Source organism: Dipodomys spectabilis, unplaced genomic scaffold (assembly GCF_019054845.1).
Source record: "Dipodomys spectabilis isolate Male_0828 unplaced genomic scaffold, ASM1905484v1 ptg000230l, whole genome shotgun sequence".
Classification (NCBI taxonomy): domain Eukaryota; kingdom Metazoa; phylum Chordata; class Mammalia; order Rodentia; family Heteromyidae; genus Dipodomys; species Dipodomys spectabilis.
This window is the reverse complement of record NW_024870907.1, coordinates 3,059,119-3,071,671: the sequence shown is the minus strand read 5'-3', so window position 1 is coordinate 3,071,671 and position 12,553 is coordinate 3,059,119. Positions and strand designations below refer to the sequence as shown.

The 12,553-nt window shown below is 60.0% G+C and overlaps 1 protein-coding gene across 1 annotated transcript in view; it reads right to left on the bottom strand.

Annotated features, from left to right (window-relative positions):
* The window catches only part of Mpped1 (metallophosphoesterase domain containing 1), a 45,527-nt gene extending 33,204 nt beyond the window's left edge, over window positions 1–12,323 (bottom strand). The window contains exons 1-2 of the mRNA XM_042698014.1: window positions 12,100–12,323; window positions 5,260–5,441 (exon numbers count right to left, since the gene is read on the bottom strand). Of these exons, the coding sequence (XP_042553948.1) occupies window positions 5,260–5,441; window positions 12,100–12,323 (406 nt within the window). The remainder of the gene's footprint in view (window positions 1–5,259; window positions 5,442–12,099) is intronic.
* Between the last annotated feature and the right edge of the window lie 230 nt (window positions 12,324–12,553).

Genomic DNA, 12,553 nt, shown 5'->3' with positions numbered 1-12,553 from the left:
TTATGCTAGGGAGCCAGGAAAAAGTTAATTATAACTTCTAAATGCTCCATTAAGGGCCCTGGTCCTTCTCGCCGCTAGACTCTGCTCATGGTAGTGACACTTAATTAACCAGCTCATCCCTCTGCAGGAGGACGCCCCCGGGGCCAGGCTGGGCAGCGCTGACCCTGCGTGGACCCAGCCCTCAAGGGCTGGCAGGCACGAGGATACTCACCCTGACTCAGCAGGATGTGAAGGGAGGGATGGTAGATGGGTAGGACAGACAGCAACCTGGGTCAGACTGGCAGGGGCTGGGGGAAGAGGCCCGGAGAGGCGGGCCCGAGACGTCACAGTGGGTGGAAGGCTCAGAGGCCGTGAGGGTGGGGTGGACAGAGCAAGCTTGAAATCCTGGAGACAGCCTGGAGGAGGAGGCCTCACCTACACAGAGGCTTTCCACCGGTGTGGGTGGGAGGGAGGGTTCAGTTTTGATCTGGGGGGGGGGTCTCAGGAAGAGGCAGAAGAGGGAGGAAAGGAGGTAATGGGGCGCCCAGGGAGAGAGCCCCACAGGTAGGCCAGCGGCCGTGTCTCCTGCCACAGAGCCGAGACCAGAGGAAGGCGCTAGGACCCTGTGGTCTCTGCTGCGCCCTCCCAGGGGGAGCCAGGGCTGAAGACAGGGCGCCTGGCAGGGGACAAGGGTGCACCGGCTGTGGTTCCTAGTGGGGGGTCATCCCCGCCATCCCTTGGCTGTCCCTCGGCTGCCCCCCACCCTGGGGCCAGCAGCGGGGTCTGGGCCCCCTGCCGTGGGGGAGCAGTGAGTGGTATCTGGGCCTCAGGACTGGGTGCAGCCCCTGCTGCCAGGATCCTGGGTGGTGGACGCTCATTCTTCTGCCCATTACTGTCCCCACCTGCCTCCAGGGGGCCTCCATGCCCACCGGGAAGCCTGGCCTCCCTGAGCAGCCAGGCCATTTGCTGGTTCGGCTCCTGGCCTCTTCCTTGGGACTGCAATTCAGGCGCAGGGTCCTGAGTTCAAATCCCAGTACTGTTGAGGAAGAGAGCGCATACCCCAACTCGGCCCACAGTGGGGCGGTTGTCTACTGCCATCCTGTCTGGCAGCACCTGGGGGTGGACACCCAGGCTGTACTGGGGCCTCAGACAGGGTCCAGGCGGTGAGGACTTTCTCCGGAGTCTTCCCGGCTGGCGCTGGTGGTTTCTGAGTTCTCAGGCAACCCTGTGGCCCAGGACCAGCGCCTCCACCCCTGGGACACAGGGAGCAAATGCTCAGCGATAGAATTAGAGGCATGGGTGGGGGAACAGCCTGGAGGGTCACCACGGCCAGAAAGAGGGGCAGAGAGCAGCGAAGAGAACATGAGTCCCATCACGTTCCCAGCACGCTTCAGGCTCCTGCGCAAACGTTCCTTCCCATAATGCTTCAGGTGCCCACTCGGCCAATGAAAAGAGCCGAGCTGGGCGGCACCTGGCCAGCCAGGGAACCAGCAGCACCCAGCCGGGGGAGGAGGAGGGACGGGAGGAGCTCTGCCATCATCCCAGAAGCCTCACACGGACAAACCACGGGATACACTCAGCCAGGCGCCCTTGCTCCTGGAGGGGCTCCAACTCCCCTCTCTGCGTGAGGTTGGGGGTGGGGCTGGTGCTGCCTGGTGGTCCGCAGGTGTTGTGCCTTTCTGTGAGGTGAGGGCTGGGCCCATAATCCTGCTGGGAAGGGCTCACGGGGACTGTGGAGGTCGAGCTCCTGCGAACCAAGCGAGTTCAAACCCCACTCCAACCAAAATGGGGAGAGGCGGTGCAGTGGTTCATGCCTATCATCCCAGCTACTTAGGAGGTAAACAGAGGGGCAATCACAGTTTGAGGTCAGCCCAGGGGAGAGAAAGTCACCAAGACTCCATCTCAATCACTAAGCTGGGCATAGTAGCACATGCCTGGGACCCCTGCTTCGAGGGTGACGGAGGTAGGAGGGGTTGTGGGGAGAACCTGGCTGAAAAATGACTGAAGCAAAACTACAACAACAACAACAAAAGTGGAGCCGGGCGCTGGTGGCTCACACCTGTAATTCTAGCTACTCAGGAGGCTGAGATCTCAGGTCAGGGTTCAAAGCCAGCCCCAGCAGGAGTCTGTGAGACTCTTATCTCCAATTAACCCCCAGAAAACTGAAGGTGGTGCTGTAGCTTAAAGTGGTACAGTGCTAGCCTTGAGCAAAAGAGCTCAGGAACAGTGCTCAGGCCCTGAGTTCAAGGCCCATGACTGACAAAAAAAGGGGGAGGGGGAGGGGCCCTGAGTTCAAATTCCAGTACTAGCAAAAAAAAAAAAAAATTATGGTCTAATAAAGAACTTAATTCCAGAGACTGAAGGGGTTTGAATCCTGGCTGTACCACATACTTGCTGTGTGCCCCTGGGCAAATGTCTTCATGTCTCTGAGCCTTATGTTCTACTCTGTAAAATGGAACTGGCAATCCCTGCAGCCTCATCTATCATGGGGAAGATGAAACGAGGTAGTAACTACACATAGCAGGGCCTGAGGCCCAGGAAACATTCGGTAACCACTAGCTAGGCAGAAATGGACCTGGTCAGGTGCATCAGACACAGAGTGTCCGGCACCCTCAACCAGACTTCCAGCCTTCGGACAACTGACAGAGGAGCCCAAGTCTAGCTATTCCCGCTCTCACGTGCAAAAACCCTGCACTGGTCTCCTGTGGGAACCTGTGGGGAATCCGGAGAGGCAGGGAACTGGCAGCCTCCTAACAGCCTCAGGAATCAGGGTCTGTGGGGGCCTTGGGGACTTGCGTGGGACCGGGGTCTGTAGGGGCCTTGTGGGCTCGCGTGGGGCCGAGGTCTGTGGGGGTCTTGGGGGCTTGCGTGGGACTGGGGTCTGTGGGGGCCTTGTGGGCTCGCGTGGGGCTGGGGTCTGTGGGGGCCTTGGGGGCTCGCGTGGGACCAGGGTCTGTGGGGGCCTTGGGGGCTCGCGTGGGACCGGGGTCTGTGGAGCCTTGGGGGCCCATGTGGGACCGGGGTCTGTGGGGGCCTTGTGGGCTCATGTGGGATCGGGGTCTGTGGGGGCCTTGGGAGCTCGCGTGGGACCGGGGTCAGTGGGGGCCTTGGGGGCTCGCGTGGGACCGGGGTCTGTGGGGGCCTTGGGGGCTCGCGTGGGACCGGGGTCTGTGGGGGTCTTAGGGGCTCGCGTGGGACCGGGGTCTGTGGGGGCCTTGGGGGCTCACGTGGGACCGGGGTCTGTGGGGGCCTTGGGGGCCCATGTGAGACCGGGGTCTGTGGGGGCCTCCGAGGCCTGCACCTTCCCCTGCAACACCCGGGCAGGCAGAAACTCCACCAACCACAGCACAAATCCCCATTCGAGTCAGACTGCACCAGGCACGCGGTACTCACTGCTGTTCTACGCCACCCATCTTGCTGAGCCAGCCCCCACCCCAGGCCACACCCGAGCCCCGGCTCCCCCGACACCAGCACAACCTCAAACCAGTTGCAGCCAGAACACACCTGTCCTACGTGCATGAGTCCTGCATGCTGAGCCCTGAGCTGGCCTAGCCCGAAACTCCAGCCTCCCCTGGACAAACCTCCACAGGCTCTGCCAAGGCCCCGAGGCCTTCCCCACCTGGGGAAGGTCACCCTCAGCCTTCACGGGGTCCTGTTACACCCACTCTTCCACACGTCATTCTTGCTCCAGCCCTGAGGCCCAGACGGGGTGCTACTCTCTTAACTCTTTCACTGAGGTTCTACCACGTATGTCACACTTCCATTTCTAGCTTTCTGCTGGTTAATTAGGGTCTCGGGGATGTTTCTGTCTAGGCTGGGTTTGAACCAAGATCCTCAGATCTCAGCCTCCTGAGAGGCTGGGATTTCAGGCAGGAGCCACGGGCACCCAGCCCATTCCACTTTGATGGAGGCACTCGGGCCAGATACGCTGAGAACAGCCCTGTCCCCCTGTCCAGTGGGGTTCTGAGCAGACAGGGTCACCCCCACACAGCTGTGCCCACACCCACGGGGCGAAGGGTGAAGAGCCTGCTACACCAGTTCTACACACAGGCGGGCCACGGTGACCGAGCCACAGAAGGTGGGATAAGGAGCCTAGTCTAGGAGTTCGGGGGGGGGGGGGGGGACAGCTGAAGGCAGGGCGAGGTGTGACCATCTGGGAAGCACCAAGCATCTGAGCCGGGCGTTGGGCTTAATTTCCCATATGAAAAATCAATACGTAAAACGCCAAGCCTGCCTGGGTAGGGGGGTGGGAAGCCTTGCTGGTCAGTATTTGACTCCACTGGCTGCGCTGGGCCTCCTGCTTCCTGCCTCCCAGCCACCCACAGGGAGGCAGAAGGAGCCGTCTGGCTGCCACAGGGGGCTGCATAGGACGTGGGTCCACCAGGCTGCCCGGGCATCCATCTGTCCCCCAGGCCGGGCAGAGATGCCTCTCCACATAGCTCCTTCCAGATTCCCAAGCCAGCCTCATCTCTGTCTGTCTTACATGGGGAGGGGGGGTGGGGGAGGGATAAAAGTACAAAGCCAAGCATGAAAGCCTGCACAGGCTTATATAGAAATTCTCACACCCACCCAGCCACCCACAGCCACCTTGCCGGCCCAGGTCCAGCACCCTGAGTCCCAGCAGGGGTCCCTGAGGCCAAGGGGGCTCCTCTCAGGCTGGGTAGGCTCCTAAGAACACATGTTAGCCGAGTACCTGCTTCGAGTACCTTCTTTATTCTGTGTGTACTGGTTGGTTCTGGGACTTGAACTCGGGGCCTAAGTGCTGACCCTGAGCGTTTTGTCCTCAAGGCCAGTGCTCTCCTGCACGAGCCACAGCTCCGCTTCCTGTTTTGGGATGGCTCATTGGAGATAAGAGTCTCACAGACGTTCCTGCCCCTGCTGGCTTCAAACTGCGATCCTCAGATCTCAGCCTCCTGAGGAGCTAGGATGACAGGTGAGCCACCAGTGCCTAGCTAAGAACCTTCTAGAAAGTAGCTCCTTCATGCATTCCTCAAGTGTTAACTGAGCACTACCCCTAGGGTATTCCACAGTAGAGCACAATGGCCAGAAGGAAGGTACACTGAGCCCTTCTGAGCGCCCCAGGACCAAAGCCAAACCCACACGCTAACAGCAGTCATGGAGGGGAAGTGGGAGGATGGGGGAGGGGGTGAGGCGGGGTCACAGGCAGCTGGACCTGCGAGGCCTGGAGGGGTTCTAGGCAGCGCGGGCAGGGGGCAGCTTCATGAGTCCCCTCCCCCCCCCGTGCTCCCCCTCCCCCTCCCTCACCCCCTGGACACCTACCCAGCCACTCGTTGAACTTCTTCACCTCGCTCGGAAGCCCCAGCTCCGTGAAGTCCCCGGCGTGGATGAGCACGTCGCCGTAGGGCATCTGGACGGGGTCCGTCCTCGAGTGCGTGTCCGAGACGCACACGAAGCGCGTGTAGCCCGGCGGCTTGGGGGCGTCGTGAGGCACAGGGTCCACCCTGCGGGGAGCAGAGTCCAGTCACAGAGCTGCAGAGCTGGTGGGGAAGGGGGTCCGGGGCGGGGCCCGCGCGGGAGAGGGGCCCTGGGAGGAGGCCCATGATGGAGGGAGGGAGTTGGCGGGGGGGGGGGGGGGGGGCAGGCCCATGTGGCAGCTCACAGGCCCAGAGCTGTGCGCAGGTCAGACCCAACACCTTCCCTGGGGCCTGATCTGGACTCTAAGCCACTAGCCAGGCAGGGCACTTGTGCCCGAGCCTCAGTTTCCCCTCTGTGGCACGGGGAGTGCAGAGAGCATGGAGTGGGTACAGGGCACTGTGTTGTCACAGCCCCCTCCCCGCTTGCCTCCCTCACTCCACGCAGCTCTAACCTAGCCCAGCAGACACTGCCTGTCTGTCCAGGTTCTCCAGCCGGTCTGTCTGTCTATAAAATGGGACTCCAAAGGCCAGGTGTCCTCTGTGGAGGGCGCTGTGCCCGACTCGGGCTTGGTAAGAGAAGGCCATGGAAGAATGACGGAACTCAGGGAGAGGCAGCAATGTTTCGGAGCTGAGGCCCCAGTGGAAGCCAGGGGTGAGCGGGACCCCAGCTCCACTGCGGGCACCCTGGGGTGACTTCTAAACTGAACACGTGTCCCAGTCTGCATGTCTGCAGAATGGAGCTTTCTTCCCAGGCTAGACCACTCTGGATGCTTTTTACTTGTTTTTTGGTTGGTTGTGTGGCTTGAACTCTGGGCCTGGGCGCTGTCCCGCAGCTCTTCAGATCAAGGCAAGCGCTCTACCACGTGAGCCACAGCGCCACTTCCTGTTTTCTGGTGGTTCATTGGAGATAAGAGTCTCATGGACTCTCCTGCTGGCTTTGAACTGTGATCCTCAGATCTCAGCCTCCTGAGTAGCTAGGATGACAGGCGTGAGCCACCAGTGCCCGGCTACCTACAAGCACACGTTGGCATACATCAGCTGTTCCTCCCAGGAGGCTCAGTGGCTGGTGGAGGCAGAGCAGGGCCGGATCCCATGCGCCCTGCTCCTCCCCGCCACACGGCTCAGTGACTGGGCCCGGAACCAGCCCAGTGACACCTCCACGGCAGCCCCTCGCTCCAGAGCTGCGCTTACATCTAATTATGCGGCAAACCAAAAGCGGCACCATACCACTTACATAAATACTTTTAAAGACATCTTTCTAATTATCCTTTTTTTTTTCCAGACAAGATACTCGGAGGAAATTTAATTACCACCTCATGGCAGAGGTGCTCCGGGCGCTAGTGTGCGGGCTCAGGGTACCGATGTCACCATGGGGAGGGGGGCTGTCCGTGACCCCCTTGTGGGGGGCTGATAAGACAAGACAGACTCCCAGCAGCCCAACTGGAGAAGAGACGCCTGGGAAGGCTCCGGGCTGTGCCCCTCTCCTCAGTTGCCCGGTACAGCCCACCCTGACACCCCTGCACCCAGCCCTGAGCTGGGGGTGCAGGGAGGGGACACAGGGATGGGCCAGGCCTGGTCACCACCCGCCAGGAACCCGTCCATTGATGGCAGACAACACACAGGGTCACACTGTGATCATAGTCCACACAAGGGCTGGTGGCCGGAGGAGTCCCTGACCTGGTGTGGATCCTTCTAGAAGCTCCCAGCAGGAGGCCCAAAGAATGCACTAGTGGAGCCCCACCTCCAACCACAGGCAGCCAGGGTGGAGCCTGCTGTTGGAGGGAGAGTTCTCTGACTACCTGGCCCCCAGGCTCCCGCACTCGGTGAGGATGCAAACTCTGCAATCCCTGGAGAGAAGCACAGAGGCTCCTTCCCGCACCGTCCCCTCCCGCACCGTCCTCCCGCTGTCCCGTGAGGAACACAACTGGCAGCATAATGGCACCGATTTCCACAACTGCACACACCGCGCGCTCACAGCGCACGCATTCACACCCAGCCCTCCCAGCAGCCACAGAAGCAGCAAGCTCTGGTACTGGCGAGGACACAGGCCAGGAAGGGCTGACTGGCGCACAAACTCCACCCCGGCGGCTGGCGGGGCTAACATCAGAAGCTTCTTTTCTGGATCTGACCTGGTTTCCTCCCATGGTTCCGTGGTCAGATGCTTCTAGAAGGGCTCCGGAATACCAGGCACCCGGTGGGCGTGAGGGGCGCTGCCTGCAGAGAGGACGCCCACCCAAGGAGCTCCAGAAACCCACCTGAGGTTATAAAGGAAGAAAGACAGCTGAACAGAACCAGGGAAAGGAAGGCCGTCAGTGGGCTCCTGGATCCAGCCGTGCCTGAAGCTAGCACGCTCGCTAATTACATAAGCCAGTGACACACTGCTGTTCAGTTGAAGTGGGACTCCTGACACCTGCAGCGACAAAATCCCAGCTAAGACCCGAGTCCCATTTGTGCCCAAGATCCTAAAGGATGGAATCTGAACAACAAGAATTTGGGTATCTAACTTCCACATCTTATGACAAGAAGAAGAAACGAAATGTAAAAAGCAAACGGATGACATTCTACAGGGACCAGACATAAGGCAAGGAAACAAATGTGGGCTGGGTTTCCCCCTCTATCTTGAAGCCAACTCTAACTTGCTCGAGGCCTCTGCCTGCTGAGGTAGCTCAGAGCCCCGAAACCTGCCACCAGCTCTCCCTCCACCCCCAGCAGAGCACAGAGGCAGCAGCGGGAACCAAGACCCCGGAAGACCCCGGCTGAGCCTCGCCCAGCCATTCTCAGGGCCCAGCCTCCACGGCCAGCTCCGCTTAACTGGAGTGCGTCTGGACCGCCATGACCCCTTCCCGGCCCCTCTCTCTGCCTGTCCCTGGCCTGTCTGCCGCCTTTCTTCCTCAGCACTGTGCTGGGCACGAGATATCCAATCCCAGCTTCTGAAGAACAGGTGCCTGAGAAATCGTCCCAGAGGAAGGCAGGAGCCCAGACTGCACACCTGCCCCGGGCCGGGCCGGGGACTGGTGGCCTGGCCTCCGAAGGCTGCCCTGAGGAGGGGACCCCAGAGCGAGGTCTGAAGAACAGGCGGGCACGGTGTTGGAGAAGCAGAGGAAGCAGGGATTGGGGAGAGGGAGATGTTGGGCACAGCCAGTAGCTTCTGCTCTGCCCTCTGCCGCCACACAGAGCCCTGCCCCTGGTGCTGAGTGTGTCCCCAACTCTACGTTCTCTCCTTCTGAAGCCTCTGGTTCCTCCTGGTAAGAGACCAGGGGCCGGGAATGAGGGACAGCAAGCTTCTTCCTAGCCTAGCTCGCCCGTCCTTCTCTCTGGGTTTGTGTTGCCAGTTCCAGGACTTGAACTCAGAACCTCACGCTCTTGATTGGCTTACTTGCTCAGCTGGCACTCTACCACTTAAGCCATTCCCTTCAGGCATTTTTTTTTTTTTTTGCCTATCCTGGGGCTTGAATGCAAGGCCTGGGCACTGTCCTTGTGTTGTTTCTGTTGTTGATATTGTGTCTCAGGGCTAGTGCTCTACCACTTGAACCACAGCTCCACTTCCATCTTTTTGCTGGTCAGCTGGAGGTAAGAGTCTCATAGTCCCCATGAGACTCCTGCCCTGGCTGGCTTTGAACTTCAGTCCTCAGAACTCCATCTCCCAAGAAGCTGGGATGACAGATAGGAGCCTCCAGCACCCAAGTCTGAGCCATTTTTGGTTTGGGCTGGTAAATTGGAGATAGAATCTAGTGAACTTTTCTGTCTGGGCTGGCTTTGAACTGCAAGCCTCCAGACAGCCTGATGACAGGCATGAGCCGCTGGCACCGGACTTCTCACTACATTCCCTAGGACCCAGCACAGGCCAGGGGCACAGGGCGGGGAGGGGGGTCTTTAAAGGGACAACTTATGTCTCCACCAAGGTCCCTGCTGCAAGGCGGAGAGAGGAGAGAGGCTGTGCGTCATGTCCCGAGGCCCCCCGTGGCCACCTGCAGGGGAACCTGACCGGGAACACACCTGCACATCTTCTCAGTGACCACAGGGTGAGGCTTGCCCACCCAGGGCCAGGGCCTGGGGCCTGGAGGGCCTTGCCTGCCCCTCCCCACCCCGCGTCCCAGCGGAGAGACCCACACCCAGAGGCCCGGTTACCAAGATTCATGGCTCAGCACCGGCAGCCTGGCTACCTGTACGGTCTCTGGGGCAGTTGCATGAATCACTCGGCTCCATCGGGGGCCACATTCGCACTGTCACTGTTGTTATTAAACATAAATTGTGGATTTATCCAACAAGGCCCCTGGCTCCCTCACCTCAGAGACAAAGCCCAGAGCAGCGATAAAACGCACCAGGTGCAATGTCTCAGCCCCTCACCAGCTGGCCTCTCAGGGCTCAAGGCAGGAGTCTGCACGAAGGGGAAGGCGGTAGCCCCGCCCCTGAGCCCACTCTTGCTTCATGCAGTTTGGCACAACATTTGTATTTCAAAGCGAGCTCTGTCTGGTCCCGAATGGGCCCTGAGCCCCATTTTCTATGGTAGTTGGGACCGTCTCTGTCTGGAAGGCACCAGTGGGGAGTGGTCTCCACCAGAGGGGAACCAGCTGGGCCACAAGAAAGCCACTACGTTCTGTCCCCACCACACCTCGGCTACCAGCGTCACATGCGATGAAGGCCACGCCTTGTTGGCACATTTTCTGTCTATACCCACCTGGAGTGCGTGCTGGGCGCGCGCAGGGGCCCCACATTTGCGCTGAGCAGAGGCAGGGGCTTCCCTGTGCTCACCGCCCTGCATCAAGCTCGGAGCCCTGGTCCACCACGTACTCTGAGTACCTGCCCTCCGCCTGGTCCAGCCTTCCCCCGATGGGGGAAACTGAGGCACCCTACCCTTGAGACAGTCCAGGGCCTGAGTTCCTAGCCAATATACTACCTGGCTGCTCCCAGAGATCCTGAGTGGATAAATGGGTGGGTGGGTGAAAGGATGGATGGATTGATGGATAAATGAGTGGATGGATGGATGGATGGATGGATGGATGGATGGATGGATGGATGGATGGATGGATAAATGAGTCGAGGGATGGATGGATGGATAAATGAGTGGATGGATGGATGAGTAAAAGGATGGATGGATAGATGGATTTAAATGAATGGATGGATGAATGAATGATGGATGGATAAATGAGTAGATAGATGGATGGATAAATGAGTGGATGGATGGATGGATGGATAAATGAGTGGATGAATGGATGGATGGATATATGGATGGATGGACAGATGGACGCACGAGCCAGGCTCGGCAGGGAGGATGCTTTCCCAGGGCCGGCCCACCCCCTTCCAGGCCCTTCCCCTGGTGAACACTCTGCCTGCACTCTTCCCCAACGGCCCAGGGCTGGGGGTAGAGCAGCCCCCACACTACCATGTGAGCCAGAATTCGGGGACGATCCCCGTGACACCTTCTCTAAGTGATCGTCATGATGACAGGGTCTTCCCAAGGGACCATGGCTGTACCCCACGGGTCATCTGACAGAGCGGGGGTCCAGGATGGCTTCCACAGAGCCCAGTGTCTGGGCTCGGCCCCCTGCACCCGCCCCAGGGCCTCCCCATCCCCACCTCTGTATGGGCTCAGACCCCAGACCCCGCACAGGGGCTGGCCCAGAGGCCGCACACACAGAGCATGCATGGAGGCGGGCCCGCTGTGAACTCCCCAGCCAAGGACCCTGGGAGGCCAAGCGCGGATGCCGCAGGCCGGCAGCCTGAGCCGCAGGGCAGCCCGCACGCAGGCCGCTGGTGGTCACCTCACCCATGTGGGCTGCGGGCTCCCCTGGGCACCCCAGGGGCCTTCCATCAGAGACCCCGTGGGGGGCAGGGCCTTCTAGACCTGCGAGTAATCATCTCCACTGCCCACGGGAGGGCACAGGAGGGCACGGAGGGGTGGAGAGAAGCGGCTGAGCCCCAGCGAAGGTTGTGGCCTGCCGTGGTGGTCATCCCCTCCCTTCTCTGGGACTCAGTGTCCCCATCCACACAAATGAGAGCACAGGCCACTGCTGGAACTCAGTCCCCATGGACCCGTCTGAGGACATGGGCTCCAGGCTGCCAGAACCTCTGACCCAATCAAGCAAAAAAGCCAGGGGCTGGCTTTCTCTGTGAATCACCTCTTTTTTCCCTCTTTCTGGTGCCAGTCCTGGGGCTTGAACTCAGGTTCTTGCCGTATCCTCAGCTTGCTTGCTTGCTTTCTTTCTTTTGCCTCTCCTAGGACTTGAACTCAGGACCTGGACACCATCTCTGAGCTTCTTTTGCTCAAAGCTGGCCACAGTGCCACTTCCGGCTTTTTCTGTGTATGTGCTACTGAGGAATCCCCAGAGCTTCATGCATGCTAGGCAAGCACCCTACCACCAAACCACATTCTCAGCCCATTACTCAGCTTTCTTATTCATAGCTGGTGCTCTACAACCTGAACCATGCCTCCAGTCCTGCTTTTTGCTAGTTAATTGAGGACAGAGTCTCTCAGACTTTCCCGCCTGGGCTAGCTTTGAACTACAATTCTCAGACCTCGGCTTCCTCTGTAGTTAGGGCCACAAGCATGAGCCCCTGGTGGCCAACGTCATTTCCCAATATTTGGGAAACTTTCTCCAAGTCAAATCAAATAGGGTAAGGGGCCAGCGGGGGTCCTGGGGCCGACCACCGGCAACTTCCGTGCCAGTCAGAGCAGTGTGCTCCGTCCACGAGCCACCCACGGAGCCATCCCAGCCCCAGCCCGGGGACCCCGGCCCCCACTTACATCTGCACGTGCGGCGGCTGGAAGCGGCCCTGGTTGATGTTGTAGAAGGTGAAGGCCTGCGTGGGGTTGGAGCTGTACTCGTCCACCTCGATGATGAGCCGGTTGTGCAGGGGCCGCCGGGCGGCCAGCGCATGGGACTGCGAGAACGCCATGCCCAGGCCGCACGGGAGCAGGGCCAGCGCCTCGGCCTTCAGGACGCCGGCGCCCCACCTAGAGCGCCACATGGGCCTGCGCTGCCGCCGGCCGCCTGGGCATCTCCTGCCTCCGCCGCCGTCGCTGCAGCGGGCACCGCGGCCCCGGCCCCCGCCAGACCTGCCAGCGCGCTGGGGAGACGGAGCAGAACGTGCGACAGTTAATCTGTTTGTGATTTGCTTTATTTAATGTCAGATGAAGATTTAGGAAGAGGGAGGGGAGAGGAACACACAGGCACGCACACACACGCGCACTCACGCAC